At 29.0% G+C, this 14,031-nt stretch overlaps 1 protein-coding gene across 4 annotated transcripts in view; it reads left to right on the plus strand.

The window, feature by feature from the left end:
- The window catches only part of LOC122527677 (peroxidase-like), a 47,252-nt gene that overhangs the window by 16,235 nt on the left and 16,986 nt on the right, over nucleotides 1-14,031 (plus strand). For 3 of the 4 annotated variants that reach the window (XM_043652059.1, XM_043652056.1, XM_043652055.1), the window contains exons 2-3: nucleotides 8,912-9,055; nucleotides 11,969-12,287. In XM_043652059.1, the coding sequence (XP_043507994.1) occupies nucleotides 8,923-9,055; nucleotides 11,969-12,287 (452 nt within the window). In that variant the 5' untranslated portion in view covers nucleotides 8,912-8,922. The remainder of the gene's footprint in view (nucleotides 1-8,911; nucleotides 9,056-11,968; nucleotides 12,288-14,031) is intronic. The other variant, XM_043652057.1, reaches the window with a different exon arrangement.

The raw sequence follows: 14,031 nt of genomic DNA on the forward strand, positions 1-14,031 counted from the left end.
TAAACATATATATATAAATTATAAGTATAATAAATAAATATATATATAAATTATAAGTATAATAAATAAATAAATATATGTATAAATTATAAGTATAATAAATAAACAAATAAATAAATATATATATAAATTATAGGTATAATAAATAAATAAATAAATAAATAAATATATATATATATATATATATATATATATATATATATACACAATATAGGTATTTTATAATACAATATTTGATAATACATAGTCATTGTTTATATAGAAAATTCTCAGGACAGTCATTTCTAAATTAATTGGAAAAACTTATAGAGATATTGTACCATACTTTTTCAATTGTTCTTTGCACTCACTTGTTAAAGGTAAAGGTTCAATATTTTCTCCAATAGACAAAATATAAGCAGAGTTTTCACATTTTTGTTACTCGTAATTATTACGATTATATGAAAATTGTAATAATTTTTCCAATGGTTCATAGCAAATTTTTCATATTTTTTTACGAACAGAGTTAAAATTTATTTTCGCTACTAAATACTGCACTAAATACTCAACTTTCCGTGTTTTATATATTTTTGTACATTCTGCATTTTTCGATTTTTTCCAAATTTTCTAAGCAATTTCCCAATTATAGTAATTGCGAATAACACGTTGCGGATAATACGAAGCTTCAAGGTGATTGTCATTACTATACTGAAGTAGCGAAAGAAATAGGGGAATTTCCCCTAAACTATTTTGTATATTTTTGCATCTTCAAATTTCCTATTCTATTACGTATAACGAGAGAATCGATTACACTCTTTTTTTTTAAAGTAATTGTATAATTAATACGTTTTGCGTGACACGAATCAGGATTTGTCTACCCTCGGGAGTTTAGATATATACTTCTGCACCTTCAGCACGTACATCAGATTAATTATAATTTCTTTTTTCGAATGCCAAACGAGAACATGAAAAGAGTAAAACGACGTGTAAAAATAAGAAATTTGTAATTATAAATGGCATCAAGTGTTCGATGTGTCATTTGCATACGAGAAAAATATTTGTGCCGATATTCGACGATCGATATTCATTTCAATAAATTAACGTCGAAAGATAGTAATTATTCAATGAGAAGACAATGACTGTAGTATGTTGGAGTATACGGAGTATCTCGCGATGTTTTAAATTCTTGCGTTTTAGTCTGATTCTGTTTAATTAGCTATTTAGAGGTAACAATAACGTAACAAATATTCAGAATTTGATGACTAAAACTGCTGTTCGATATCTACCATTTGTTAAACGATTGAGAGCTTGAATCTTGCCGAATTCAATTCAATAAAAAGAAAAGAGATTATGTAATAATCAAACATAAATAAAAATCAAATTTGGGACCATTTCCTTTGAAATTTAATACTTCTAACGAAGTACGAGTTATTAGCAACACTGATACAAAAAAATGTGGAAGAAACGTAAAAGAAAATATAGAGTTTTATATATTTTAGAAATATTTTTTCTATACTTTATAAGAGAGGCGACAATTTGTCACTCGAGTGAAATTAAAAATTGCACAAAGAAAATAAAAACATGAAGGATGGATCGAAAAATGATCATCAATGATAGATTGAACATATTTATATTTTATGTAACAATTATGTATCGTCGAATCTGCTGGAAACTTGGTGAAAATTCTTTTCGAGAAAGCTGTAGATCCTAAAACTTCTGTCAAGAATTTAACTACATTTCGTTCATAGTTTCAAGGAACTCAATCGTGAATCATTTCACTCTCAATGTTTCTGGCTCCAAATCACGTCTCTGAACTTCCAAAATTCCAAACTTGAGGAACCATTCGTGAACTTGATAGATCAAGTTGACTCTGTCTAAATATTTTACTTTACGAACGTAAACGAAAAAAATGAAAGGAACATTCAAATGCTCGTTGCATTATTAATTGATCATCGAAACGTTCATTCAATTTATTATACGATTATGGACAGATGTATCCTATGAATAGCCGTTGTAACGCGAGAAACCATGACGTAACCTCGACTGTTAACTGTTTGATAGCAAACAGACGTGGAAATTGTGCCGCTACGTTTGTTGCAGGAACACGCTATAAATATCTCGCGAAATTTTCCTGAAATGAACGATCCATTCTGCATGATCGCCGATTATTAGTAAGTGTGAGCGGTTTCTGGATCTCGTGTCGTGGATTCGAAATCGCGGGGGCGGTGGCACTCTATTTCCATTCTCGCGTGAGCGTTTCTGCGATTAGGATGAGACATCGAGTGAATCATTCTACGACTATAGATTAGACTTGGACACGTTTTACTTGAAACTGAAAAATAACAATTTTAGAAATAACATTTAGAGCAAATTCTGTACAAATAACCTCTAATTTGAACTAATTTGACGAATACAATTCCTCATGTGAACCTATAGGAAAATAAGTCAATAATAATAATAATAATTTATATCGTTCATAATCATAGTTGTTTGTTATATTATTTATAATAACAATAGTTTACTTAATTGGAGTTCACGTAATAGAAGTTCATTGATCTTCCTTCTCTACTAATAATCTTATTTAATTTCATGTATTTAGTGTGAGAGTCGAGTAATTTCTTGTTTGAATTAATTTGATTATTCAAATAAAACAACAAGTGCAAAGAACTCAGTTTATATGAAATTAAAGGGGAATAAATTTATGTAAGTAGAGTTAAGTGATTGGAAGTCTAGTGCCTCTCTTTGCTAGTGGTTTCTCGTTTATTTAATAAAAATTCAGGTTAGTAGTAGATGAAACCAGCAAGAGTTGTAATTTGACACGTAAGATCATCTAAAATCTGTATTAGTTTATTTGAGAAATAAAGTAAAAAGTTATCTTCGATAGCCAAATAATGAAATAATTTCCACGTTCAGGGAACTGATGTATAGTTGTTTCAAATGAGACAATATATTATTCAATTCAGCATTTTTGAAGTATATTGTTTGAATCACTAGACGTGATTATGTTAAAATACGTGACTATTTTTTTTATGGACATATTTCCTCATTTCAGATAAAGCTGTGCTTTATTTATGTTTTTAGAGTATTTTTTATTTATTTATGTATGTATATTTATTTATGTATGTTTGTATCAACTAAAGATAATTAGATAATGATTTGGATACGTATGCAGAAAGATGAGTAGAAAATACAGAAGCCTAATTCGAAGCCTAGTTTTCCAGAAAACAGAATTTGAAAATTTACTCGGCAATTATATTTAGGAACAGAATTATAATTTTAACATTTTTATTTCTGAGAAAAGCGTGCAAAAAAGTTCGTTTTATCTACACAGTGAGGATTTCAAGCTTTCAAATATTCAGATTTAATTTTTTAAAGGAACAAAGCGTTTTGTGAAAAAAGAAAGGAATTGTATTTCGTATTTTCGACTTATCTTCGCATGTAGAATAACCTTCTGCCGATTACTCATTCCTGTTTTGTTTAAAATTGGCCAAGTTCGATACATAACACATTGACCGCTGTTCGAAATTTATGTTTATGTGTTTTGGCTATACTGTGTTGCAATAAAAGCATATTTCTCACTATTTATTTTATATTTTATTATTATCATCTACTTATTTTAACTTTATTATTTTATTTCAGGTAGGTTTTAGTTATTTATTTTCTAGTTATTTAAAATTTTTTTGAGAACGATATTTATTTTATTCTAAAATACAATATCTAAAATACAATCATTTTAAAATACAATTTATTTATTTGAAAAAAAAACGTTGATTCATTTTCTCAGAAATTTTATTCTTTCTTTCTAAAATTTTCAAACTCAAACGCTTCAAATGAAAAAATTTCATTCTACACATTTTTCTTATCCTTTCAGGAAATATCTTGTATTGTAACACATAACTTTACACGTTTCGAAATTTTCGTATTTTACTCATCTGTTACGAAATACATAGCAAAATAATATTAACGGTGTCAGCGAGAAGATTTCAGATAAATTGTTGATTCAAGCCTTGATTCATAGTACTTTGATGTGCTTTGATACGTGTATTTATGCGAAACTATATTCAGAATCCTGTTTCAAACGAAGAACGGGGCTCGTTCATTCCGCAGAACGCTAAATTTATGCTTCTCATGGCAGTATTTCAGTGAACGATCGCTGATTTTCTCCAAAGAGACGCGAGATATCGAGATTGAATCGTTGCCAGTGTTCTCTTGCGCGCGAAATTTATAGCGCAGTTGAACTTGTTTTGGAAGTTCGCGCGATATTTTTCGCATCGAAGTACGAAAGTCATTGATACAATGAACTCTGAACACTTTATGTTTCGCTTTTCTTTAACCACTTGCGCTGGCAACTGATTGCGGACCATAACGAGTGACCGAACCGTATGCAATAATTCGTCGCTTACTTTTCGAACTCGTCGGTATGATATCACTGGATAGAAATTATCGAGAGGCAATTTATTATTTGTTTTGCCTGGGTTATACTTAAATATACTTAGAAATATTTATATACTTATACTTAAATTAAATAAATATATTATATTTTATTAAATTATTACTATTATATTATGATAATTATAATAATATATAATAATTTATATATATATAAATTATTATTGTTATAATATATAATAATTATTATTGTAATAATATATAATAATTATATATATATAAATTATTATTGTTATATTATACTTAAATAAACTGAGAAAATATTACAATTTTGGGACAAAGAAACTCTCGACGCAATTCCAGCGCAAGAGGTTAAACAAACGTTTGCTATATTTATACTTGACTATAATATTCTCGTTTACAAATATTTTATATATGTATCGTATAAACATACGATAATAACACGAAAAAAAAGTACAATACAAGACGAATTGTACTGTCTTTCATCGCTTGGGGAACATTTTTTGTTCGAGCATGTTGTACCAGTCCTTGTAGAATAAGCAACTGTTGCCATACAATACTAGTGTTGCAGTTAGACGTTAGCGAAAACTGTTAGTCGACATTGTATTATCGTATAAGGGTCATTACATTTCATTAGGAACAATATTAGTGAATATCAGCGAAGTGTAAAATGAAAATTGTACAACTGATTTGTCCAACGTTTACGTGATGTGGTAAACAGGACAGAAAATAAGCACACGTGAGTTATTATCTATCATTAGGTTAAGTATTGCTTAACTGGTATATCATTAGGTCATTTAGAGTTGAATTAATAATAATAAACAAATGATAAATTAATGGATAATAATTTACTGCGAAATTATTAAATTCTGGAGCATTTAATCTAATTTTAAAGTTAGCCTATATGAAATGTAAAATAAAATTAAATATCTTAAATACTATTTTAAGAAATTTTAAGAAATTCACTATTATCTTATTATTTTATCAATATTATGTTTTATGAAAAATGATCATTAACTTTACACATTTCTATTTCTATTTTCATAATCGTAGCAAGTACTTGAAGCTTCAATGTTATTTTATTATTTTTTTATACAGCGTAATGTTTTATGAAAGATGATCATTAATCGTACATATCTTCTATCGTCATAGCTGTCGAAGTTTTTTTCTATTTTATTATTAAAAATGCTTCCTGTTGACACGCGTGTTATGTTGACTGTTGCTTGCTTGGTGCGATTTGTATGTGTGACGGATCGAGTGGCAAATTCCGTTCTGCTTTTATAATGGTAAATTCCACTCTAGTGGAAGTTGATATCTCGACGAAGCTGGCAAGCTCGAATACTCAATCTTGATATGAGTAATATAGAAAATGCATTTTATTTATGTCGTGCTTTATAAAAGATACAGTACAAACGTTATTCTTGTTTATCGTGCCAATTTAACAGTATATTAAATTTGGAGCTTCATTATAATTACAATCAGAATATATTTTAATCACATTGGTGTATATAATAATTGTACACGCGTAGACTTTCGTGAAATCTCAATTTATATATTGAAACTTTTTTCTCATCATCTTCGTTACAAACAAATTATGCATTTATAAGGACAAAGACAGAAATAATTTGTCTTCGTTAATCGTTAATTACGGAAGCCTTTGGTTAATAACAAATGCAAGAGATACTGCTAGTATTATAAAATTAATTAAATCCTATGAAACGTTCGAAACGCTTCTCTCTCTATTTTGAATATTTGAAATTCGAAATTCCAGTCTGATTTTAACGAATTAATTGAGATTAATATCGATGGAACGTTCAGGACACTCGTTCCTCTCGTTCGAATGTTCGAAATTTCGCTGATGCACGATAGGCTTTTGCGTAGACTGTATTTTACATCCAACAACTCGCGTATTAACAAAACAAGACGTAAGCAAAAATTTGCAAATTGCGGCTGCGTAAATGTCGATTATGTAAACAAGAATCAAATTGCGTAGCGTTGTAAATCATATGACTTAAAAAAAAAAAAGTACAGTGAAAGATGAACGCAGTTATGCGAGGAATCTCACACTTTGCTGATACCGAAAACATGCTGAGAAACGTGTAACTTCATCGTGATTGCATGTGTATGTGTGTTTTTGATGATATAAATATAGAACAGATAAATTACACATCTTTCAATGTTTTCTTTTTAAGAAAAATAATTAACTTAGATCGTCAATGCTATGAAAACATAAATATTAAATGCAACATGTCCACTTATAAAATAGAGCACTTGTTATAATATTTAGCAACAATTTCTCCTTTTAATTATATTTTCGAAAAAGAATTATTTAATTAAATTTTCGCAAAAGTTTGCAATCTAGTGGAACAAAAATAAAATTAATGAGTGAGTTAAAATGCATGATGCATTAATCTGTTTTTTTTTTTTTTTATAGTTTTTCTCTTATCTCTGTCGAAATAACCAATTCATTTCTAGAGATTTTAATGATATTTCGTGAAGTATATAAACATACAGTTCGTGTTCTTTATTCTATTATATATCTGATTTATACTTTTAGTCATCGTTAGTTTTAACGTTGAATGTTACAAATATTTACACGTAATAAATATATTAAAATATAAATAAATATGTTAATGTTACAAATTTTTACTTGTAATAAATATAAATAAATGTATATATATAAATAAATATATAAATATAAATATAAATATAAATAAATATATAAATATAAATATATAAATATAAATATAAATATAAATATAAATATAAATATAAATATAAATAAATATATTAAATATATAATATAGTATTAAAATGTAAATATTTTTATTTGTGTTCGAGTTCAATGAACTCGGGTAAGCTAGAAGCCTCTGACGTCTTAGGAAACCTACGAGTTTCGAAGCAACCGGTCGTTTTATACAGTTGTCTATGAAAGTTCCCGTCACAAAGGTGTTAAAACGGCTCGTCTCAAGGCTTATAGGAGGTGTTTTGAAAATTCCTATCGTCTTTATTTATTGTTTATATTTCTGTGTAAGTGAAAAACTGCAGCGATAAGAAATCCGAGAATGCTTTTCTTTTTTCTTTTTTTTTTATAGCCTATTTATATCTGCAACAAATGGTAACGATTAGATAGAACGACACTTTACGCGAAATGGTTGCAGTTACAAAGGTTTCAGCGACGTAGTTGATTTATAACTTTTTAAATCGATAGCATTTTCAAGTGTTTCACTCTTCGATAAGTAAGAAATTTCTAAATTCCTTTAGATTGTTCTGGTGAACAATGGCAATCTCTCAAAGTTTTAACCATTTGAATTGAACGACGCCATGTTGGAATGTATATGTATCAACAATCGTTGGTTTTTTGTCAAATTTATTATAAAAACTGATGAGAGTGTTAAAGTATTATGGAAGAATGTTTTTTCACAAATTTTAATACCCGGTTTATCTTTTGTTTTTATTTAACTCTTATGTAATTTTTTAATTTATTGGATGGACTACGTATTCATTTCTAATTATATTTTTTACACAAGTGCATTTTACAATAATGTTTTGTACTGCACTATTTTTCATCTGTTATTCGTGATTTCATTTTCTGGAGAAGAAAAATGAAATCTTTTCACTTAAAGATTACGTTTTCGAGATAATCAAAGTTTCAAGATTCAGCAATTAAATTCCAGATAAATTACCAAAACAATTGTTAGGATAAAAATCAGGAATAAATTGTGGAGTTAAAAATCAGAATCATTAAATTGTAGAATTAAAAAGTATATAACAATACAAACAACTTTTTCATAGGACTGTATGACTACTAAATCAATTATTAATTAAATGTGATCAAAATTTGCTTTTTGGAACATGAGAATATTATTCTTCTTTCTCGATTAATTATGGCACATAAAATATGTTTATAAAATGCTTATAAAATATGTTTTATTTATTGTCACAGTACAATTGGGTCCATAACATTTATTTACGCACAAACATATTATTAATTTCGAATCAAGACCTAAATAGTATAACAAAATCAAACGAGAAAATTTCACCGGTGTTCGATTAATTATATAATATTATATTATTATATAATTATAATATTATATATTATATAATATATGTAATATACATACAATATAATTATAATATTTATAATATAATTATAATTAGATAATATTATATTATATAATTATATAATAATTTAATTTTTTGCTCTTGGACTTGCGAATCATGATATTTGAAAACTCCAATTGCGCGTAATATCGCACACAGATGAAAAAAAAGTGATGATCTCGCAAGAACCGTAATCCACCAGAACCACGATGGCTTAAGCCATCAATTAATCTTTATAACGGATCGTAAATTACTACACTAAACGAGATTTATCGCTCTAGAATCGAACCATTCCATCGTATAGAAATGACTCAACCGACCTGCCTCGAAACTCATAAATAAAGTCGGTGTTTTTTCTCCATTATGCGCGTTGAATCATGCAGCTGTAGCTCACGGGGGATCATTTGATTTTGTGCAGCTGGAGGCCTGATGGCGGGTTCCGTGGCGACGTTGGCGATTCTCTGGGTCTCTCTGCAAACCATGGGATTCCTTGGGACTTCGCACACCATCGGCGCCTATAAATTGCCCATGTCTCTGCAGAATTATCTCGCCAGTTACACGGGTAAGTCGTCCATTGCTTTTTCTTGTTTTTGTTTTCTTTTTTCCTTTTTTTTTTTTTTTTTTTTTTTTTTTTTTTTNTTTTTTTTGTTTTCTCTCGTCGTCGAAGAAAATTTTGATCGCTCGATCGAGTAGCCTTCGATGACAAATTCCATTCTGGATTATCATTGTCAATGACGGGGTTGAACCTTAACCTTTTGCGGTACTACATACACGTTCAGTGCGATTCGGGAGATTAATTTTATTTCAATGAATTTTCTGTTCAGAAAAGAGACTACGTTTGATAATTGGTAGTTTTGTTAATTGTAGCAGCATCTCTTGTATTTTTTACACAGTGTATACACCCCTGTTCTCTAATATTCAGTATTTATGTGAAGAATCGAATTCTTAATGCATGCATTGAAAAATATAGCTGTTGGCGTGCTTTATAGATCCTTCCTTGCATAAGAAACGAGTTGTTTAATTCTCTCAGTTTTGGGAAAAATGCAGCGTTTTTTGTGATGATTCTGGGGTGTATATTTATGGCGGTTCATAAAAATATTCGTACACTCGTCGACATGACTTTTATACGCGAACGAGTTATATTTTCACATTTTGAAGTTTCATCATGTTACACACTGTTATGATTATATTAATGAAATTTTAAACGATTCTGAGAACGTATATTTATTTATGATTAAAATAAGGATATATTTCGCAGAGGTCACAAGTCTTTAAATAATCATCATTACATTAACAAGTACTAACATTCACTAATTTCTATACATATTGTCGAACTAGATTCAAATTAGGTTTTTTTTTAAATTAAATTTTAGAACGTTTTATATAATATCTACGATACACACATAAAATATAAGTGTACGAATATTTTTACAAGCTACTGTAAAGTGCTACAAGTGCACACTGAATATTTCCCTGCATTATAGAGATAAATTATTTTATATGTATCAGTCTCATCACTTTTTATTAATTCAAAGAAATTTTGTTTTTATAAACATATTCAGTATAAAATTTACTATGCTTGTCTTAATTCATGCTTTGACAATTGTTGTGGACCGCAAAGGGTTAATCTACGTTACAAATGAAATTGTTCTAAATATACTTGAAGATTGGTGCCATTGTGAATTGCATTTTTGAAACAATTGTATTTAATAATTTTGCAGCTGTTATTGATTGAAAAACTGTTGAATTTCTAAGTGAAATTATGCTTAACATATTTAGTCACTCAATAACTTAATAATTATTTAGTGTAATAATAATTCAATCCAGCATCTATTTAATATTTGAGTATTTTTATCATTGTTTTTAACTTTTCTTATATCAAACTACTCTACTTGTGACTTTTTTCAAATATGTATCTACAAAGTTACTTATTTTAGTCAATTATCAAGCAGTTGCAACATTTTTGTTTGATATTACTGAACTTTGTTTTTAAAATGGATTTATGAACGTTATAATGATTCTATTTCTAAAGAAATATATGAATAATAAACACTTGAGAATTCGAGAATCTGTTAATTACACATTTGTCTTACACTGTTATTAAAACTCGAGAAATAATTATGTGAGTTTACAGTTTATATATACACGCCAGATAACAACTGGAACTAATATAACTTTTATTGAGAAGAATTTTTTTAAATATTTTTCTACTTTGTAATTTTCTACAATTAGAAAAAGGAGATACATGACCATGCCACGCATAAGCTAGCACATAATCTCTAATGATTACGTAGTTTTATTTTGAATAAAATTTCTATAAAGAGAAAAGAAAATATACAGTAGAGCCTTTCTTATTCAAACCTCGATTATTCGAATATCTCAATATCCGAACATTATATTATCAGAGTAAAATGTAATTAGTATACTGGTAGTTGGAAAATCATCCGTTATTAGTAGACATTTTATTCAAGTAATATAATGTTCGAATATTAACTTTCACTTTTCTGGTGAGACGTTCCAGGCAACAGTTTTATTCTCATCTTTTACAATCCCTGAAACAATAGCGTGTTCGTTGCATAAGAAATAGTTTTTGTATTTTATATTTTATTCATATTCATAAGAAATATTTTTTTAATTTTGTATTTTATATTTTATCAGAACTATGATCAGCAGATACAAATTTATTATTTATTTTTTAGAATATAATTTTTTCTTTGTTCCACGACTTTCTTTTCCTAGATATAATTTGTTACATCGTATCAGAGATGCAAAGCATAATTTGACAATACTTTTCTAAAATTTAGATTTCATTTAGAAATTTAAAAATTTTTAAAATTTAGATTTCATAGCACTGCAACTTGTTCTTTCTCTCAAATTGAAACCACAATAAAAAAAAAAAAATAATAAAACTTTGATGTGTAACCTATAATTGGCTATTTAATAAATTTTTTCTTATTATGTGTATTTTTGTGCAATTTAAGATTTTCTACACGCGTATGCACAAACATCTACAGTTATAATTATTATTATAAATCTCAAGGATATATGATAATAATAATCGTATCGTATTTGACGAGTATTGTCATTTTATAAGATATTTTTATTCATTTACACTGTTAGTATTGCGCTTAAAATTTTTTTAATAAAATAAATTTGGGTAATAATTGTAGATTAATGCCGACAGAGATTTCCTGTATGCACGAAAAGTTAACGTAGTATCTGTCCAAAAGAAGTGTGCCGAAATATGAAATTAGGCACGCAGCGAACGTAATTATTGAAAACTTTTGCCTCGGTCTTTCGCGTCGTCCACCGTGAAAATTCATCATCAAGAGGTTCGGATAAAGCTCTACTGTTACAAAAGACAGTTTAACAAAGAGATAACTCGTTGATAAATAGAGTTACGACCCAATCGTCAGAACTTCGCGACACAATCAAATCTGAACTGACTGAACCGTTTTCACCGACGTTTTTAAAGGTATCCTTTCAGGTTTGCCGATGTCGAACTACCCTTACGAGGGCGGCGTCGTAGACACGGGTCGTTTCCATAATCGACGTTACCCTCACATTGACGAGGCGGTCTTGAACAACTCGATCAGTTTCGCGCAAAGCTTGGTCGATCGTATGAGCACCCTCGAAAGGAATATCGCGAACGCTGGCGTCGAATTGATGGCTCACACGCCGGCTGGAAAGCAATTCCTTGATTCATATCCTTCCGAGGATGCTTTCGAGAGAGGCCTCGACGCCATTGTGGCGATGAAAGCTTCGTCCTATCTCCTTCATCAGAGCTGTCGCAGGTAACATACCAACCACTTAGGTCAACAACAACTCTCCTTTCCGATTGAACTTGTTACAACATCTACCAGGATGCTTCCTTACTGGTGAAAGTCCTCTTACGAATGAATTTCAGCGTTTAAAAGTTTCGTTTTTTTTTTCTTTCTTTCTTTCTTTTTTCAATAAACCGTGTGTCGTAAAAGTTGCTCTTTTTTCTTTTTTCTTTCTTTTTTTTAATCTTTGGTTTTATCGGCAATGTATCTTGTGTCAGTTTGGAAGTTAAGGTCGACCACTTGATTTCGTGGACTTTCTCGTGGCGAGGTCGAAAGTCGAGTTGAAGGCTTCGATTATTGATCGATATTGAAGTATTTTACTACGTTCGTTGTTGAGATGAAAATTTTTTAATAGATTTTTAATATAACCTGGATGAGAGAAATTTTACACACTCGTTCATCGATCCATGTACGAAATTTTTGGTTTGTAATAACGTTTGTAGAAATGTACATATGTACTTTATGTAGATTTATCTGAAATGGCACCAAGTTTTAATTAACAACGATGTGTCATGATTGATTATAAATATTATTTATAATATAACAGTATTTTTAATATTAAATCGTTTGTTAGTTAATATCAGGATTGGGCAAATTTTATTTGAAATAAAGACTTGAAATGCAATGAATCGTTTCTCGCTAATAAATAATAGAATATAAAATAAAATGATACAATTATTTTAGAAATAATTTTATTCAATATTAACTTGTGTCCAGATCAAATGAATTGCTTGCAAATAATCGTTCATTCGGATTAACTCGTTGAAATAAAACAACGAAGAATTTGACGATTTCTTTTTATGCAACACAGTTTTATAATAAATTTTTTACATTGATGCAAAGCTGTTACCACGTTCATTTTATTTCTCAACAGTCCCAGTGAGGATTTAAATTTAACAATCTGAATGAGGAAAATGATAAAAAAACACGAAGAAAATGAAAAAAGAGCTTCTTCGAAGATTTTTCGCTAACAAACGTAATTTCACTTGACAATTATCATATCAAATTTTGAGTATTGTCAGATCAAAGAGTGTTGATTATTTTGTTGTCGAGTGATTATCTTTCTAGAATATTTTACTGTTAATGAAATTTCATCAAATACATTGTTTTCTGTTTTAATTGAAGATTAACTTCATTAATCCTCAGATTAATCTCTATGTAACTAATGTAGCGTGAAAATACTTGTAATAAATCGGGGGACGAGTGTGTATTCTATAAATGTGCGAAAAAAGAATGTTTCCATGTGGTTGATAACGATAATTATTTTTACAAATCTGCCTTCAGTCATTGTTTCTCCGTTGCTTGTTACTTTTGAACGCTGAGTCTTTCATTTAAAGTGGACTTCGTTTGTAAAGAATCACCATCATATCTTATTATATTATCTGGGAAAGAAGGATGGAATTGTGCAAAAGGAAGATTCTTTTCCACGAAGAAAGACGGTTTCGCATTGTTTGAACACTTGGTATATACATAATATACATGATAACACTTGGTATATACACGTGGTTTGATCATTGAATTTTATTTGCACGGCGTTTGTTTGCATTTCACTCGATTGAATACATAGTCATTATCCGTGATACGAAGTAGAGATAACGTTTTATATATATTTATATAAAACGGTCTGAGATCGAGATAAATCCGATTATCGAGATAGCAAGGAAATTTCTTTTCAACCACGGTGTGCTTTCTCAGTTTCATCTTTTATCTTCGG

The sequence above is a fragment of the Frieseomelitta varia genome, unplaced genomic scaffold, assembly GCF_011392965.1.
Source record: "Frieseomelitta varia isolate USP_RPSP 00005682 unplaced genomic scaffold, Fvar_1.2 scaffold_23, whole genome shotgun sequence".
Classification (NCBI taxonomy): Eukaryota; Metazoa; Arthropoda; class Insecta; order Hymenoptera; family Apidae; genus Frieseomelitta; species Frieseomelitta varia.